General features: G+C 35.5%; 1 protein-coding gene across 2 annotated transcripts; it reads right to left on the reverse strand.

Annotated features, from left to right (window-relative positions):
* Positions 1-736: 736 nt before the first annotated feature.
* On the reverse strand, positions 737-4,648 carry LOC108988940 (60S ribosomal protein L3-2-like). Of its 2 annotated transcripts, none has more exons than XM_018962358.2 (6): positions 4,580-4,648; positions 3,575-3,681; positions 3,244-3,354; positions 2,219-2,523; positions 1,509-1,918; positions 737-1,189 (listed from the first exon to the last, which is right to left on the reverse strand). In XM_018962358.2, exons 2-6 carry the CDS (start codon positions 3,657-3,659, stop codon positions 931-933), a joined length of 1,170 nt encoding a protein of 389 aa, XP_018817903.1. In that variant the 5' UTR covers positions 3,660-3,681; positions 4,580-4,648; the 3' UTR covers positions 737-930. The 2 variants fall into 2 exon arrangements, with proteins under 2 accessions (XP_018817903.1, XP_018817904.1); XM_018962359.2 differs by having other exon boundaries at positions 3,575-3,688; positions 4,580-4,635.
* Between the last annotated feature and the right edge of the window lie 12,726 nt (positions 4,649-17,374).

The raw sequence follows: 17,374 nt of genomic DNA on the forward strand, positions 1-17,374 counted from the left end.
ATGTGCCCACCTCCCTCCATCTCTCAGCTCTCTCCGTGTGTGTGGAATGATGCTTGTGGTTTAATACAAGAAAAATAGGATTTACTAATTATTTTGGTTTTTTTTTTTTAAAGACAGGATTGGAAAGAAAGAAAGAAAGAAATAGAAAGATATTGTTTGATATAGTAATGATATTGGTGGGTCTATAATTATTTGACATTTTTAAATGATTTTTCATGCTCTTTTGAAAAGTGAATTGGCGTGGCGTGCTCATGTGTTGTCTGTCATATTTGGTTTTGGTTTTTCTGTGGTCCCAACCAAAAAATGATATCTTCAACAGATCATCATGTCTGATTTTAATTAAACATGTTACGATAAAAAGATTATAACTGTAAGGAGGGCCGTGATTCTATGAGAATCAGTCATGTGCAGAGTCCTTAACCTACAAAGCTTTTTGACGACAAAGATGGGCAGTATGATGTAATCTCAGTCCTTTTATTTTCTGGTTCCACAATCCCATTTTCAATGTGAGGCGAGCAATCTGGACTTAGTTTCCACTGAACAAGTCGTGGAATCGAGAATTCACCGTATAATGATATGACTCAGATTTATGCGTTAAAACCGCCAAAAGGGTGAAATTAAGAGCACGATTCTTTACTCTTTAAATCTCGGACAACTCTTTAATTAATTTTCTCTACTTAACTTGCTTATCTTAAAAGAAATCCGAATTCTAGGGCTTATCCATCACCTGAACTAATTTGGAAAACAAAATCATCTTTTGTTTTACTCCACGCCATCGACCAGCTGCTCTGCTAGTGCTAGCCAAGAAAATCAATTGCATCACAATTCCACACACCGCATGAGTAAACCCCATGCCCATTAGAACAAATGAGGAACAAAGACATCAGAATTTATGAAAAAAGAGTACAAACAGATCTCTGACTTAGCAAATCAAGCTTTGACCCGCCCATAGAACTTGTCCTTCTCCTGAGTTGTCTGGAACCGGCCATGCCCATACTTGGACGATGTATCGATGAACTTGAGCTTAATCTCCTCCATAGCAACCCTAGACGTCTGCTTCAAGAGTGACTGCCTCAAGGTCACCACTCGCTTCTTAGGGCCTACACAGCATCCCTTTATCAAAAGATAGTCCTCCTTCACAGCACCATAGTGGGGGAATCCTCCCATTGGAGTAATTTCCTTCTCAGTCCTGATCATAAAAATAAGAAGATTTTAGGGCATGTTTGGATAATAAGATGAGATGAGAATTCTATGAATAACAGTGAAATATTTTAAACAGTAGTAAAATGGACGCTTGGGAAAGTTGTAATAATTAGATAATATGATTGGATGAAAAAATTGAAAATGAGAAATTTCTCATCTCATATAACTTACCAAACAACCCATATCACTAGAAGAACACAGGACCCAACAACTAACTAGAAAAGGAAATAACTAGACTAATCCACTGAATTGGATTTTGATATTTCCAAAATAGGAGAAAAGACAACATCAAGAAGGTAACAAACCTGTCAAATTCAGTCATGGCCAAGTGAGACTCTTGGCCTGCCTTCCCAAGCCTGTAAACTTTCTTGTTCATCTCCGTGCGGTGATGGTAACCATTCTGTCCAGCCCTGGCAACCGTAAACGAAACCCTAGCAGGATGCCAAGCACCAATACAGGCCACTTTGCGAAGCCCTCTGTGCGTCTTACGCGGGAGACGGGTGACACCCCAACGGGTCACAACACCCACATACCCCTTCCCCTTGGTCACTCCAATTATGTCAATCATCTCATCTTTCTGGAAAACAGCCTCAACAGGAATCTGCTTCTCAAAGAAACCATAAGCATAGTCAACCTTCTGGGCAACAGTTCCACCATTCACCTGGATCTCCATCAAATGAGCTTTCTTCTGCTTCAGTCCCTTCATTTTTCTTATCTACAAAATCAAACCAAAAAAGATAATGCAACCATTAGATAGACTTCGACAATTTGCATTTAAGTAGCACGGAACAAATAAAGCAAACTGGAGATGAGCTCAAGATGGCAGTGAGGACTGTAAATGCCAAGGGAAAAAAGATCGATTGTAACTTAACCTGATAAAAATCAAATGGAAGAAACTCGGCAACAAAAGGATCAGATAAATAAGAAAGGCTTATTTCAGGGCAAGGGTACCCACATGCAAGTTACAAGCATGGAAAAGATGGTTTAGTTGCATACAGATGCTAAGCTAGAATACCTGTGTATGGGCCAAAACACGAATCAAGGTGCAATACTTCTTCATTTTCTCCAATTGTGCCTGAATGTCCTTTTTCCCATCTTCAGTTTCATACTTCTTGGAATACTTGGTGAAAGCCTTCTTCTTGGACTTACACCAATTCTTGTAGAATCTCCTCTTCACTTCCTCACTAAGATGCTGGGCCCAAACGGTACTCAGAGAACGAAGACCACGTGGTGTTTTGACATAACCAACAACACCAACTATGACCAGAGGTGGTGTTTCTATAACAGTTACTGCTTCACACGTTTCCTTCTTGTGTAGCTCTGGAGAGGAAGGCATTTTTCAATGACTTTGTTTTAGCAAGACAAAGTTGACATTTTGACACGTGATTTCATTTATCAAATAATTTAGGAAACATAAACAGAGAAAGAAATGCATTTTTACTTGAAACAACAGGATATGAAGAAAGTGAGCTACAATACAATTAAAACAACTATAATAAAACAAATCCATTGTATTACTTTCAAAATACATTCAGCCCCATTTGGATAGTGAGATGAGATTAGATAGTTTTAGATAAAAGTTGTAAGTTAAATAAAATATTGTTAGAATATTATTTTTTAATATTATTATTGTTTTGGGATTTGAAAAAGTTGAATTGTATATTATATTTTATGTGAAAATTTGAAAAAGTTGTAATGATGAGATGGTATGAGATGAAATCGTTTCTATATCCAAACATGAGCCTCAATGAGTTTCCCTATAACTCTCCAAGTTGCCCGACTTTCTCAAAAAAGATAAATACCGTTTACCAACAAAAGTCTGGTCAGCAAAGAAAAATTATTCAGTATGCTCAAACTTCAACTACAGTACCAAAGTTAAAAAGGGCAGACCAAGGAAAATATAGATCTCAATATTTCCATAGGTTTATATCAACTATATTATTAGCAGATCAAACATATGCTCCAGTTGCATTCTAGGAGAACTCAATGAACAATAAAAAAGAAACAAAAAAGGATCAATTGACCAACGGGGAAACTCACTTGATCCCGGTTTTTCAACTTCTCTAACAATATGAGTCATTCCAGCTTTGTACCCCAGGAAAGCAGTCAATCTGCAAGGTTTAGTTGGATCATCTTTGGGGAAGGCCTTCACTGCAAAAACACCCCGGGACAAACAATTATCATATATAACAGAAACAGAGGTTTTTCCCTGATAACAGAGAGAAAGTTCCCACAACATTTTAGTAAAAAGCAACTTCTAAAGTCAATAACGAAATCAAAGGAATGATGCCTCAAATGAGTGCAACATATAGATATCTAACTTTTATTTTTTTGATCAGTAACATATAGATATCTAACTAGCAATAGAAACCTTTTCCTCTATGCCGGGAGGCTCGTTTCCTTGGGAGAAACCCCAGAGAACCATGTCTTGGGTGTTCAAACTTGCGATGAGACATGATTTCTTCTTGTTATTGCTATCTGCAAGCTAACAAAACTCAATAATAAAGGTAAAAATCTATCATAAAAAATTCAAACTCACATAATCGAACATGTTCGATCACTTTAATTGCTGAAATTTTCTGAAAAAATATTGAAATCCATCATAATAATTAATAAGAGCTCCACTAAAAAAAAAAAAAAAAAAAAAGGACTTCCGGGTTTTACAGCAAAAGAGTACCATGAGCTTAAAATATCGATAACTTATCTAAATTCTTTGGAATTTTGCATAAATGAAAGAAAAATAAATAAATTTAGTGCCTTCTGTTGCTTCACAATTCCTTACTTTTAAAATAACAATAATGGAGTTCCCGTTTGCTAGTTTAATAAATATTTTTTTATTACTGCAATAAAAACGTGTATATATAGAGATTCCCTGCAAATGATGAAACACAGGATATTAGCACAAGCTCCGCAGATGTGTAGGAAAACTCCCCAACCAAAGGCCTATGGCATTAGAATACGCCAATTCTCGGGCTCATCGGTGTTTCTTTCCAAAACCCCATCGTAGGGTTTTGGCAAAAAGAGCCCCTTTGAGACTCCAGCCTTGATTACTCACCAAAATCTTTTAAGGGTAGTTTTCACATTAACATCATGGAGATGAGCAATATCAATATGCTCACAGCGTGAAGGGAAGCCAAACATATACAATGAAGAACAGCGTTAAAATTTAATATACAAAGGAAAACAAAAAGTTATATCTCATAAATATAAGAGTGAAAAGGCATGCATTGAAATTAAATCCAACTCGGATCCAAACAGCACACTAAGAAAACAAAAGTCTGACAAAAATGAGAACAGATCTATCCATATTACACAAAAGCATAAGGAGTTTAGAGCTGATTATATGTTTGTGGATGGAAAAACTGAACGATTTTACCTAGAGAACGACGACGAAGAGACCACACTCACCGGTTTTTGGCTATGATGAATAAACGTTTTAGGGTTTAGAGCTCCGGGTTTTATAGTGGTTTCGATAAAGAGTTAAAGGCTGCGATTAGTTTGTAAGGTTCGATGACTCGATACTATCCGTTGATCCTCCCAATGTAACTAAAACCGTAAAACCGTCAAGGTTTTGTATCGAGATGGGCTGATATGGGCCGGGAAATACTGGACTGGGTTTTGGTGTTTAGGAGCATGGACTTCCTGAACCTGACCCAATATCTTACACAGTAATAGACAACAATAATCATGGAGTGGGCTTCGTTATGGGTCAGCCCATCTTAACGGTATGCTTTTTCTTTTTCTTTTTTTCATTTTGAAATATTAATAACCGGAAAAGTCTTCTAGCAAGCAAGTTTGCGCATCAAAGACAGAAATGATTTTCATGAGATAGATGGCATTTTCTTCTCTTAAAATTTCTTTCTTTTATTTTTATTTTCAATAAAAATCATGTCAGCATTGTTACACAGTTTGGCGCTTGTACCTAGCAAAACTCTTAATAACCATATGCTTAAGATAATTAACAACATGCATGTCTGATGATGGATTGTAATGCGTTCAATTAAATCATTGGAAAAACCAGAGAACACCAAGGCAAAAATTTAAGAGTTTTGCTATTCATTATTTTCACACACTATGCACCATATTTATTTTTAATTGTTTTAGATTTTATTCTTCTTAAATTAATTGAATTATTCTAAGAAAAAATATATTCATCATCTTAACTTCCATCATCCTTCCATCATCCCATGATGTGGTATTAAATGATAAGTTTATAAGTGAAATATTATAAATAATCTCCAATCATCTAATGACACATTATAGGATAATGGGAGGATGATAGAAGTTGAGATGATAAGTAGCATTACTCTTATTCTAATCATCAGTCATATACCATATATTTGATAAGAGAAAAAAATTAAAATAAATATAATGTATAATATATAGAGATGACGAGTAAAAATTTTCAAAATTTAAAACCTTTAGTTTGTTGGAATAAGGATAGAATCAGTGGCAACAAAATTCCACACGAGAGATAATTAATTATTGTTATTTTGGGTCAAATGGGTAGCAAGCACGTGGGAATTAACATTTGACCAACACAAGGATGTTGATTTAGAATTAGATGCAAAATAACAAAAGGGTACTTTAATTACAAACAGATTTTTTGTAAATGGATTTTTTCTCATTGAAATGTAGTGGATATTTCATAGATGCAAACTGGAAAGTTCTTGGGCTCAGAGTCAGCATATCTATGTATATATAGCAATTAACTAAGCACCAACTATCAATATATAGCTGCCACGAAAAACAAGCAATATTACTGTACATGCAAGCTAACCCATAAGGCTGCATGGCAATCACGCATGTTTTTCTATTGAAAAGCATTTAAAGATCTTCCTTCTAATGATTAAAAATAAAAGTAACTTTCTATTTTTTTAGATCATTAAAAAAAATTAAAATAAAAGGTCGGAATAAACGGATATTTCTAAATCAACTTTGGGTCGAATAATCGGGCATCAGGTAATCGGCCGAACGGAAGCTTGTTGGAATGGGTCGGGTCGGAATAGCTAATCTCGGGTCGGGCCGGGTGAACAATCCTAACTAGAGATGCCCAAAACTTACAGAGAAGAAATCAGTTTGGATATATATAGACTACGTACTCCTATTGTCACAAATTTCTCGTGTTATAAGAAAAATGAATATTTATAACAAATTATTTGAGATGAAAATGATTGTTTGTGATAAGAATAGATTCATTTTAATAAAAAGAGCATTACTATTCATAAGCCCATACACCACACACTAAGATTTTTTTTATTTTTTTTAAATTTTTTTAAAGTTTTTTTTAGTTTTATTATTCTTAAAATAATTGAATTATTCTACTCATAATCCACATACCACACATTTGATAAGAGAATAAAATTAAAGAAATCATAAAAAGTATGGTGTGTAGTGTATGAGGCTTAGGAATATAATTTTTCTAATAAAAAATAACTGATAACAAATAAATAATTTTCTTGTAACGTCGGTGTGTGCATGAGATCTAAATCAGCTAATAGCATTGATTCCTTACAACTAATTATAAGATTATGGAGATTAGAATAAAAAATAAAAAAGAATGGTTTAGGGATGAAGAGAAGAAGTGGACAAATCCACGTGAATATGAGATGGATTTCCAGCGTTGCCGGCCGGCCAGGGTAGTACGGTGAATCGGTGATCATGAAACCCCACCTTATACTTAATTATAAGGTCAATCCCACGCACATTAATAATGTCAAATAAAATGCATGCATATATGATTCTCAACTATATATGTCTATATATATAATAATTATACATGGCTAGCTAGGCGCAGACCTTGATCAATATTATATATATATATATATATATATATATATATATATTTAGTAGATCATGATCTAATTCTGATCTCATATATAGTATAATATTTAAGGTGGCATGGGGTCGGTCTGATCATCACGAACGAATTATTATATGCCTTATAACACTGACATGCACCCTGTGCTGCCTTAATACTTTTTCTGGGTACGTATATGTTTTTTATTAGAAAAGTAGTCATGATCAGGAAATTATGATCAGGTTGGACGTCTCAGATCAATGGATCATCGACCCAAAAAGATAATTTATTTATATATTAATCCTATAAATTCAGAAATAATGATGGTTATAATCATCATGTACCATAAATAATGTTCTTAAATCTTGGGGGCTCATTTTTTCTTAAATAATATAAGGCTTTCCTAATAATAATAATAATAAATATAGTACTATATTAATTATAATAATGCAATTACAATAATAATTAGATAAATATATAGCTAGCTTTTGACCGATCGATCGAGGGATCGGTGCAACTTTATCAGCTGATCAGCATTTTGGAAATTCAGACCTATATATACATATATATATATATATATATAATTAAAGAGAACAGAAGTACTACCAAATGAATCCACTCGATATTATTTATAAGCTTTGTTGATTAATTAATTTATCCCCTAGTGATGCTATGACCCACACAATTAACAAAAAGAAGAAGAAGAAAAACAATTTTTTTTCAATGAGATCATCAATCATGAATTAGCCCATCACATCCTGCTTCAGCCAACGCATCATGACATGACATGAATTCAACGATTATATATAATTAAGGAGAAAGTCAATAAAAAATAAATTACTAATTCATTATCTCCATAATATAATCATCGTGGGTACGTAGTGTTTTTTAATACTCTTTAATTAAGAATATTAATGACTAATATTTTTAATATATAGTTGTCTTAATTTCCAGTTTATAAGCGCTCAGGAGTACGTATCAACTTGACACCACATGCATGGCATCATCTTCAAATATATTAATTAGCTCCGTCCGTGAAATTTTTAAATATTGAATTGAGTTTAGATGAGATGATAAAATATTATTATTTAATATTATTATTATTTTAAAATTTAAAAAAATTAAATTATTTTTTATATTTTATGTTGAGACTTAAAAAAATTATAATGATAAATTTACCATACGAAGCCAAATTCCTTCAAGTGTTTCGTACGGGTCACCTCTAACATTCCTATTCTCTCACGGAATACTCATATGATAAACCTTGGTGTAAAGCAAAAGGTTTGGTTCTGTGTGTGAGAGAGAGCTCACTTTTTTATCTCCTGCAACAGTTGTCGTGGTATATATGGTCTCATGATGTAACTAAATCTCAAAGTGGCGCGGGGGCAATGGAAGATGATGAACAGCTAGTAAGCCATTATATATATAAAATCCAAAGGAAGAAAATAGGAAAGTGAGATGATCGATCAGTACCCATGCAGCATCATGTCATGGATTGGATATAGCTTTTTTATTTTTGCGTACTGTGATTCAGATAATGAGAACTACTAGTCACTGCCACGATATTATATATATATATATATATATAGCTAGGGAAGTGTGCTAGCTAGCTTGCAGCTGCTGCTTCCATTTTTCTGCCAGCGGTACTCTAAGGTCGCTTTGCTGAGTAGTTTGTGCACACTTTAAACGAGGGCCTAACTCCAACCTCATCCTATAAAGTGAAACAGTACTCACGATTATATATATATATATATCGATATATATATATATATCAAAGGTTCCACTTTTTGTGGTGAATAGATATGCATGGTGGCCACTATAGTCTATTACACTACTTTTGCTTCATTGTTTCATTTATTTCAGCGTTTGGATTCAACCCTACCTTAATCTGTTGCAGAGAGAGAGAGAGAGAACTGACCACATAAGACTTCTGTCTCTAGCTTTCTTGCTTTTGGGTATAGATTTTTTATTTTTATTTTTTCTTGGGTTAAGGCAACATTTTCATTTTGGAAGAAAATCCTAAATTCCCATCAAACTTAAACCCCATACCCACTCCCTTCCTTTTCCTTTTTTTTTTTCCTGCATCATGAGATGATCAATAAGGACGATAGCCACCTTCTAAAGACGTTTCATTTATCCTTTTAAGTAAATACAAGCTGCCAGCCATCTTTTGAAGGAAAGCTCTATTAATTGGGGGTATTGCCAAAGGTGTTTCAATGAATTGAATTCAAGCGCCGTGACTGCTCGATATTGAGCTAGCTTTGTCTTTCAAGCATGCATATATGCAGGCCGACTCATCATATATGCTTAATTGGCTTTGATATATATATATATAGCTAGCTGATCAATGGAATAATGTTCTTTCCATTCAGGCCAGTCTCATATTTCATCTCAGGAATAACAATTATATATATTGTCTAGTGCCCTTACTTAGCTTAGGCCGGTGGCGCCGATATATGCGATCAGTGCCATTCCATCCCTTTAATTTGTTCCTTTCACATTTTATCTCGAGCGCTGTTTAATTTATTTTTTGTCCAACGTCTTTTGGTCAATATCCATTACTCATATAAAACGCAAGCGCCTATCCCCAGAGAGAGAGAGAGAGAGAGAGCCGAGAAATAAATATATAAAAAGCAAGCAAATAATTAACATTATTTAACAAGGTATTCGTTTGAATAAGTAGTGCAAGTAGTTGACACTTTGAATTCAACGTGTTCTAGCTAGGGATCTCCAAATTAAGTACCCGTACCATGCATGGTGAAGGCAATGAACTTCGAGAATCAAGAAGATTTTCATTCGGTCGAGTGCTGGTTGATTTTCCTTTTTGCTTTTCCTTGCATGCAGTACTCATGATTTCACAAGTTTAATAAGCTTTTATATACGGCCAGCTTTTATAAAAGATGATACACGTTAGAGGGGGGGCGATTTCCCAACAAAATACTCCAAAACAACAATCATAGTATAAATGTGGTGAAAAAAAATGGGTTCTGAAACTAATTTCTTAATCTCTACTCAAGCCCTACTAAGAGGGAACCGTCTTAGAAGATGTTTTGAAAATAAGCCACCGCTGAAAGAGGTGCAAGCGGATGCATTGTAGCTGAGAGTCTTGAAGTATTTGTTGGTAAGGTCCTTAGTCTCTCTCACAAGATCACCAGTTAGGAAAATCAATAATCCAAATAGATTGACAGGGGAAAAGGCATATCTATAGTAGAGGAACAATCAACCCATGCCTCTGGAGTGATGCATGAGGACCACACGCTGGTGGAATGGAGGAGGGGTCTAGCCGATCTAAATGATCAGAGGGTGAGGAGTTTGCTAGCGCAGTGCATGTAGCTGGTGGAGCAGTCGAGGTGCGGCGACGCTTGAAGACAACGAGTGGAAACCAACTGCGCATGAGGGCCATGCGCCGACATTTTGGGCGCGGTTCCACGTAATCCCAGTAGATCAGTGGGAGGGGAACGTCGTGGTAGGCTGCGTGTCGACTGTTCATGGCTAGAGTGCAGCAAATCTGAGAAAATCTATGCCGATGGAAAAATACTACCATAAAAATATATTCATAAATAGGTAATAAAAAGAAAGAAGAAATGGAAATGGAAAGGAGGAGGAAGGTGAAGCCGACTTCCTCTCTGGATACACAGCCATGCAGTTAATTAGAAGGATTTTATCAAAGAGAAATTATCTTGATAATCTGATCAAATATTCAAATATGTGCATAAAATATCTATTTTTTTGCAAATGAAATATACGATATTTATACTGTAATTATATTTCTCATATCTCATAATATATATATATATATATATATATGCGCCAATTGCATGATCTGGAATGGCCAAATATTATGCTTATAATTGATTGTCGCGTACGTACGTAGAGTAGTATCTATTTGCCTATAGTACTAATCAGATCGATGACTTTTATATATATATGGAGATATAATAAATGATGAATTTGGACCCAGCTGACATGTATTGCACTTCGGACTTCCTCCCCCACGATATGCTCATCATGATCATATGCTCTATATCTATTATTATATAATATGGATGCTGTAGTAGTACAATAAAAGAATGACCGACAATTGTACCACAACCCTATCTATAATCTATTTGGTCGCAAAAAAAAAAAAAAGTAAATAATTATTGCAATAAAGAATTTAGAGCAATTAGGATGTATTCTATTGGCCTGAGTTTTGTAACTTGTTTTGAAAGCAGCTAGGAGATCGGAGCAATGGCATGGTTTTCATGCAGTCATATTGCAGTGCAAACGGCCGGTTTCCCCGCGTAAGTTATATATATAAATATATATATATATTTTTAACATCGTATTTCGTACATTTTTTGGTCAGGTTCCAGAAGCTCAAGTTTTCCGAGTTGAACCTCAACCGGTGAGGTACAGAGCCCCTTACAGTGGTCCGATACAGCTTTACGGTGTCGGTGAGTACATTTATGGTAGTGAACAGTATTAAAAATGTAGAGAAAATAAGAATAGATGAATACACAGATTTACGTAGTTCGACACTATGTCTACGTTCACGGAGGTTTGGGAATGGGAGATTTCACTATAATAAGCTTGTTTACAATCTCATAACCTCTCATTTCTCACTATATAATAGGAGTTGTAGATCTATTTGCTGGAGAAGAGATTCTCTCTAGAGCTCTCAGGTTAAAGAAGAAGTCGAAGAAGAACCGAAAAGTCAGAAGTAGTCCAGAAGTCCGAAATTCCTGAAATCTCTGAAATTGTAGGCACCCTACCCCTTTTATCTGACCTTCTTCATGCGTACACTTTAGTACTGGTGAGTGATGTCTGCTTTGCATGTCTGACTGTCTCTTCCTTTTCCATTTTCTCTTAACACCTCCATTTTCTCCTCTCACCCTCACCCCCTAATCCCTTCTTGTCCCCTCCCCTTCTCACTCATTTTGTCCTCAATGATGACCCATTTTGATGGGCTGGGTCTAATTTGTTAAGACGGAAAAAAATGATGATTCAAAGCAGGACCAACAACCGAATTGTAGAAGGATTCTCACCAGCACATATCCTTGTGTGATTGCCTCACCAGCTGACAGAATGACAGAATCATCCAGAAGGAATAATCTCATAAGAGAAAATGTTGAGGTGGACCAATTGCATTATAATAGTTGTTAGGAAATTGATCTATATAAGGCCTGGTATCTCACTGTGTATTTCATTGAAAAATAGTCTATAACCAAGAGAGACAACATCTCTTTCTTTCCTCACACTATTGTTTATGCTAAATGTAATCAGTTAGAGCAAAAACTCCTTTGGGAGGATCTTGAGGCGAGTGACAATGTTAATCTATCGTGGGTTATTTGTGGGGATTTGAATATCATTAAAGACGAGTCCGAGAGAAAAGGTGGAAATCCCCGCTAGTATGCTGCGATGGAGGATTTTAACCTCTGTATTCAGAATTGCAGATTGCTGGAGATGTGCTTTAAAGGTCCGAGGATGACTTGGTGTAATGGCCAAGGCAGATTGACAAGAAGTTGGACAAGGTTAGATAGATGTTTTATTGACTCTAACTTTATTAATTGTTTCCCAAATATTTTTATCAGGTTCTGGCATGCACTACTTCAGATCACTCTCCGTTACTGATACGAATGGGAGATGACCCATTCAGGTATGGACCTAGCCCCTTTAGATTTCAATTCATGTGAATAGATCATATAAAGTTCCTTAATTTTATGGAGGGCGTGTGGAAGGAAGTTTGTAGTGGCTTTGGGATACATAATATGTCTATTAAATTGAAAAGGGCCAAGGTGGCTTTAAGGGATTGGAATCAGCATGTTTTTTTGCAGAACAAATGTCATTATTCAAGAACTAGAGCAATGTATTGAACGATTGAAAAATCGTCTTCAAGGTTGCTTTAACCTTGAGGATGATAATGATCTCATGGTGGCTAATTTGAAACTATCGGTTTGGATGGGTAGAGAAGATACGAGACTTGCTCACATTACTAAAAAGAACTAGCTGAAAGATGGAGACCAAAATTCAAAATTTTTTCATACTATCTTGAACGCTAAGAAGCAGAACCGGGTTAATGATATGTGATTGGCCGATGGTACCATGTTAAGTACTCCAGTTGACATTCACATTGTTGTTGTTGAGTATTTTCACCAATTCTTGGGGATAGTAGTAGTCGTGAATTTCCTAGTATTAGCAACCTGATCTCCCATGTGATCTCCACTACGGACAATCTGCTCATCTGTAAAGAGCCTTCCCTTGAAGAAATTAAGGATGCCCTTTTTAGTATACCCATTGATAGTAGCCCTGGTCCGGACGGTTTTGGTTATGGTTTCTTTCGATTTTGTTGGGATATAATTAAGGAGGATTTACTAGAAGCCATCAAGGAGTTTTTTTGCACAAACCATCTTACCAGGTTCTTCACTGCGTCCTATATTGTTTTTATCCCCAAGGTGGAGAACCCTACTAGGTTTGAGAAATTTAAGCCTATGTCTTTGTTCGGTTTTTTATAAGATTTGTGCAAAGATTATTGTGGCCCAAATGACGAACATGTTTTTCAAGATTATTTCTCAAAAGCAAATGGCGTTTATCTCTGGCTGTAATATTTTGAGAACATCAGTTTAACCTAGGAACTCGTTCACTCCATTCACAAAAAATCTAATGGGGTAATGTTTTGATTAAGGTGGACATGTCAAAGGCCTATAATAGAGTGGATTAGAATTTTCTGCTTCATGTCTTGAAGGCTTTTGGTTTTTCCGCTCAAGTGTGTGCTCTGGTTAAAACGTGTATTTCTTCACTTAGTTTTCTATTATGATGAATGACACTCATTTGGGTTTCTTCAAAGGTAAACGTGGCTTGCGTTAAGGTGACCTCCTCTCGCCCTATACGTTCATTGTTAAGAGATCCTTTCTCGCCTGCTTAAGAAATCATTTGACGAAAAAATAATTAGGCAGTTCACTCAAGTCTGAGGTACTCCTCTTGTTTCTCATCTTATGTATGCTGATGATATTGTGATTTTTACGAATGGTGGTCAAAGGTCTATCAGTGTTTTGATGCAGATTTTGAACTGTTACGAAGAATGGACGGGACAGGTTCTCAATAAGGATAAAAGTGTTATTTATTTCTCTAAACATATCCCTACCTTTAGAAAATGTTCTGTTCTTCGCTTTACTGGGTTTTCTGAAGTGTCATTTCCCTTCAAATACTTGGGAGTCCCTATTGTTGTTGGTAGACTGAAGGTATGTGATTTTAATGATCTCATTGGTAAGTTTAAAAAAAAATTTGCAGGTTGAAAGATGAAATTGCTTTCTGTTGGTGGTAGAATTATCTTTGTTGGTGAAATACACAATAATATAATAAAAATTACAATGTAATTAAAATTAAAACGAAGTCAGTTTGGACTGAAGCACGGAAATATCGCTCTCTTTAAGGAGATTCAAGCCCTCTGCGGTGTACAAAGTCTCAAATTAACCGGTGCAGCAGAAATCTTCTTGACTTGACTCCTCCAGGATACAACAGTCCAACTGATCGTCGTATAGCCTGAACCAACTTTGTACAAGCGGTTGAGCCCAAAGCTCCACTCAAAGAACACATTTCTTTTATCTAGAAATACTCTTAAAAGTATCTATGTACACTTCTTCTAATTTTTTCTATAATTTGTACGGAGAAAAACATCACCACACTGGAATGAATAGATTAATCCTCACGAACGCCCACCTCCATCAATATTTAAACAAATCAAAATACACCCAGTAACTATTGTGCAATGAATAAAAGAACACATTAATGAAAGTTGACGTTTTTCTCTTCAGGAAACGACACAATCAATTATCACCCAATATTAAAAGTAAAAATACTAACGGACTCAGAATTAAAAAGCCAACAAATGCCAACGTTTAACAACTAATAAGACCTCAAGCCAAAATAAACCCAAAGTAACGGCAATTTAATTGCTAGCCCCCATTAAAAACAACGTAAAAGACCAAAAAGCAAAGGCGAGCAACCAGTAAGAAATAAATATTATTAAAAAAATACAAACATTGTTACGTCACGTTCTGTCTAGTATGGTCACTCACCTTTTAGTTGTTTTACACATTCCTAAGGTCGTGATTAAGTCGTTGAACAGACTCCTGAGTTCCTTCTTTAGGAGAGAATCTGAAAGAAAATGTAAAAGAAAATGAGTGGCCTAGACTAACATTTGTAAACCTACAGGAGAAGGTGGTTTGAGAATTTGAGATTTTAGGGACATCCAACCAGCCTTACATATGAAACTTGCTTAGCACTTGATCTTGGGTAACTCTTTGTGAACGGATTATTTTAGAAACAAGTATGTTATGGGTAATCATTTATCCCTACTGGAGACTAATAAGGGTATTAGGTGTTGGAAGTCTATTGTTAAATGTATCCCAGATGTCTTAGCTAACTCAAAGTGGTTAGTGCGTGAGGGTAATATTTCTTTCTAGTATGATAACTGGAGGAGGATGGCCCCCTAAAAGATTAGTATCCGGTGATAAACTGTCCTTTGATTAAGATTAAATAGTGTCGACTTGAGAATGAGTGGGATACCTCAAAAAGCTGAGGAGTTGTATACTTTTTTTGCTTAGCGTAAGGATGGCCATGATGGTTTTTTTTTTTTTTAATAAGTTGGATAGTTAGGATGTTCTTATCTGGAATAAGGAATGTTATGGGAAGTTTACAACTAAAAGTGCTTGAGATTGTATTAGGATCTGAACCCTTCCTTTACCTTGGGCTAATTGGATCTAACATAGTAACATTTCCTAGAAAATCTCTATTATGATGTGGAAAGCCACTAATAATTGTCTGAGTGTGGATGCCAAGATTAAAAGAGTTGGTATCCCTATGGCGTCAAAATGTAATTGTTGCTCTTCGGGTCATATTGAGGATCTTAATCATGTGCTTTATATAGGTGATGTTGCTAGAAATATATGGCGCCTGGCCTCGGTTCAATTACGTGTCCATATGGGTTTGTTTCATACTTGGCAGGAGCAAGTGAACTTTTGGTTTCGTCATACTGGAAATTCTACTCAGGTTCAGACTATCCTTGGTCTCCTCCCTTCCATTATCTCTTGGAAATTTTGGGAATGACGCTATAAAGCCTGGTATGAAGGTAAATGTGATATAGTGAACTCGATTTGACATGCTATTAAGTTATGGGTTCATAGAATTATGTAGTTGACCAAAAAAATTGTGAAACTCCATGACACCGACATGGCTATTTCAGAGAGGTTGGATATCCCAATTCTTTTACCTAAACCCAAGAAGGTATCACCGACATGAGTATTCCTTATTTGCGAATCTCGTAGTGAGTTTTTTATTATTTTGCACCTGTTTTTCCTCCTTTTTTTCTTTTTTCTTTTATTATTATCAGTGTTAACTAGCTTTTTTTTTTTTTTTTGGCAAGATTGTCTTTACCTTTTAGGTTATTTAGATGTGCTTTGTTGTTGATTGACTTGTATTTATGTTAGATCTTTTGGATGTCTGGGTTTTGGTCCTCTATGATTATCTGTAACTTTCAGGTGTTTGCTTGTAACCACAATTTTCCTCCATCATAAATAAGTATTATCAATAAACTTAAGGTATCGTCTTCTTCCGAAAAAACAATAAAAAAAAAACCAAGTCTTAATGAAAAGTCTATTTCACATCATCATTTTGTCAAACATTGTGTGGGTCTCTGGAACTTTATTCAATAGTCTTGAAAGCCATTTTGGACATGATGTATTTTATCCCTCACACACACACACATATATATATATATATATATATATATATATATTCTTATAACTATTATAGATATCTGTTTCCTTGGCCAGAACCATACGTATTCCTGCTACCCATCTTTCACCAGAATATGTATATAAATGCTAGCATTAATATTATTCAATGGACCCACCATCCTTTGGAGTATTATGCAACAAAAATCTGGAGGATGGAAGAGATCATCATTTGCGACAACAATGTCTCTATCTTCTTTTCATTTGCAAATCTGAGGATTTCCAATCACTTTACCTTCTTTTGATCAGCATCGATCACATATACGCGCGTTGTGATATTTTAAGTGAAAGTTGAGTGAATATTAAATTATTGTATGGTGGCTAATTGGTGTGAAGGGGCATGAAAGATTTGGACAAAAGTGAAGTTGAGATGTTCCCTCTTGGACTTTACCTACAACATAATAGCATATTATCCAGCTAGACAGACATAAGGTGACCAGAGAGGGAACATCTTAACTTCACTTCTGAGACCAGCGCTTGGTAATAGCATATTTGAGGCGGAGGATTTCAACTTAGCTAGACAGACGTAAGGTGACCAGCTAAGTTTCAGCGCACCCGAGATAGCCGGACCACAGAAAGTGGCCCTCAAAAGGGCAGG

This window comes from Juglans regia, chromosome 13 (assembly GCF_001411555.2).
Source record: "Juglans regia cultivar Chandler chromosome 13, Walnut 2.0, whole genome shotgun sequence".
Lineage (NCBI taxonomy): Eukaryota > Viridiplantae > Streptophyta > Magnoliopsida > Fagales > Juglandaceae > Juglans > Juglans regia.

Coding starts and splice junctions, on each gene's coding strand:
- LOC108988940 (XM_018962358.2), bottom strand. CDS start 3,659: ATGTCTCATCGCAAGTTTGAACACCCAAGACATGGTTCTCTGGGGTTT. Junction 3,355..3,574: donor CTCCCGGCATAGAGGAAAAG/GTTTCTATTGCT, acceptor GTGTTTTTGCAG/TGAAGGCCTTCCCCAAAGAT. Junction 2,524..3,243: donor AGTTGAAAAACCGGGATCAA/GTGAGTTTCCCC, acceptor CTTCCTCTCCAG/AGCTACACAAGAAGGAAACG.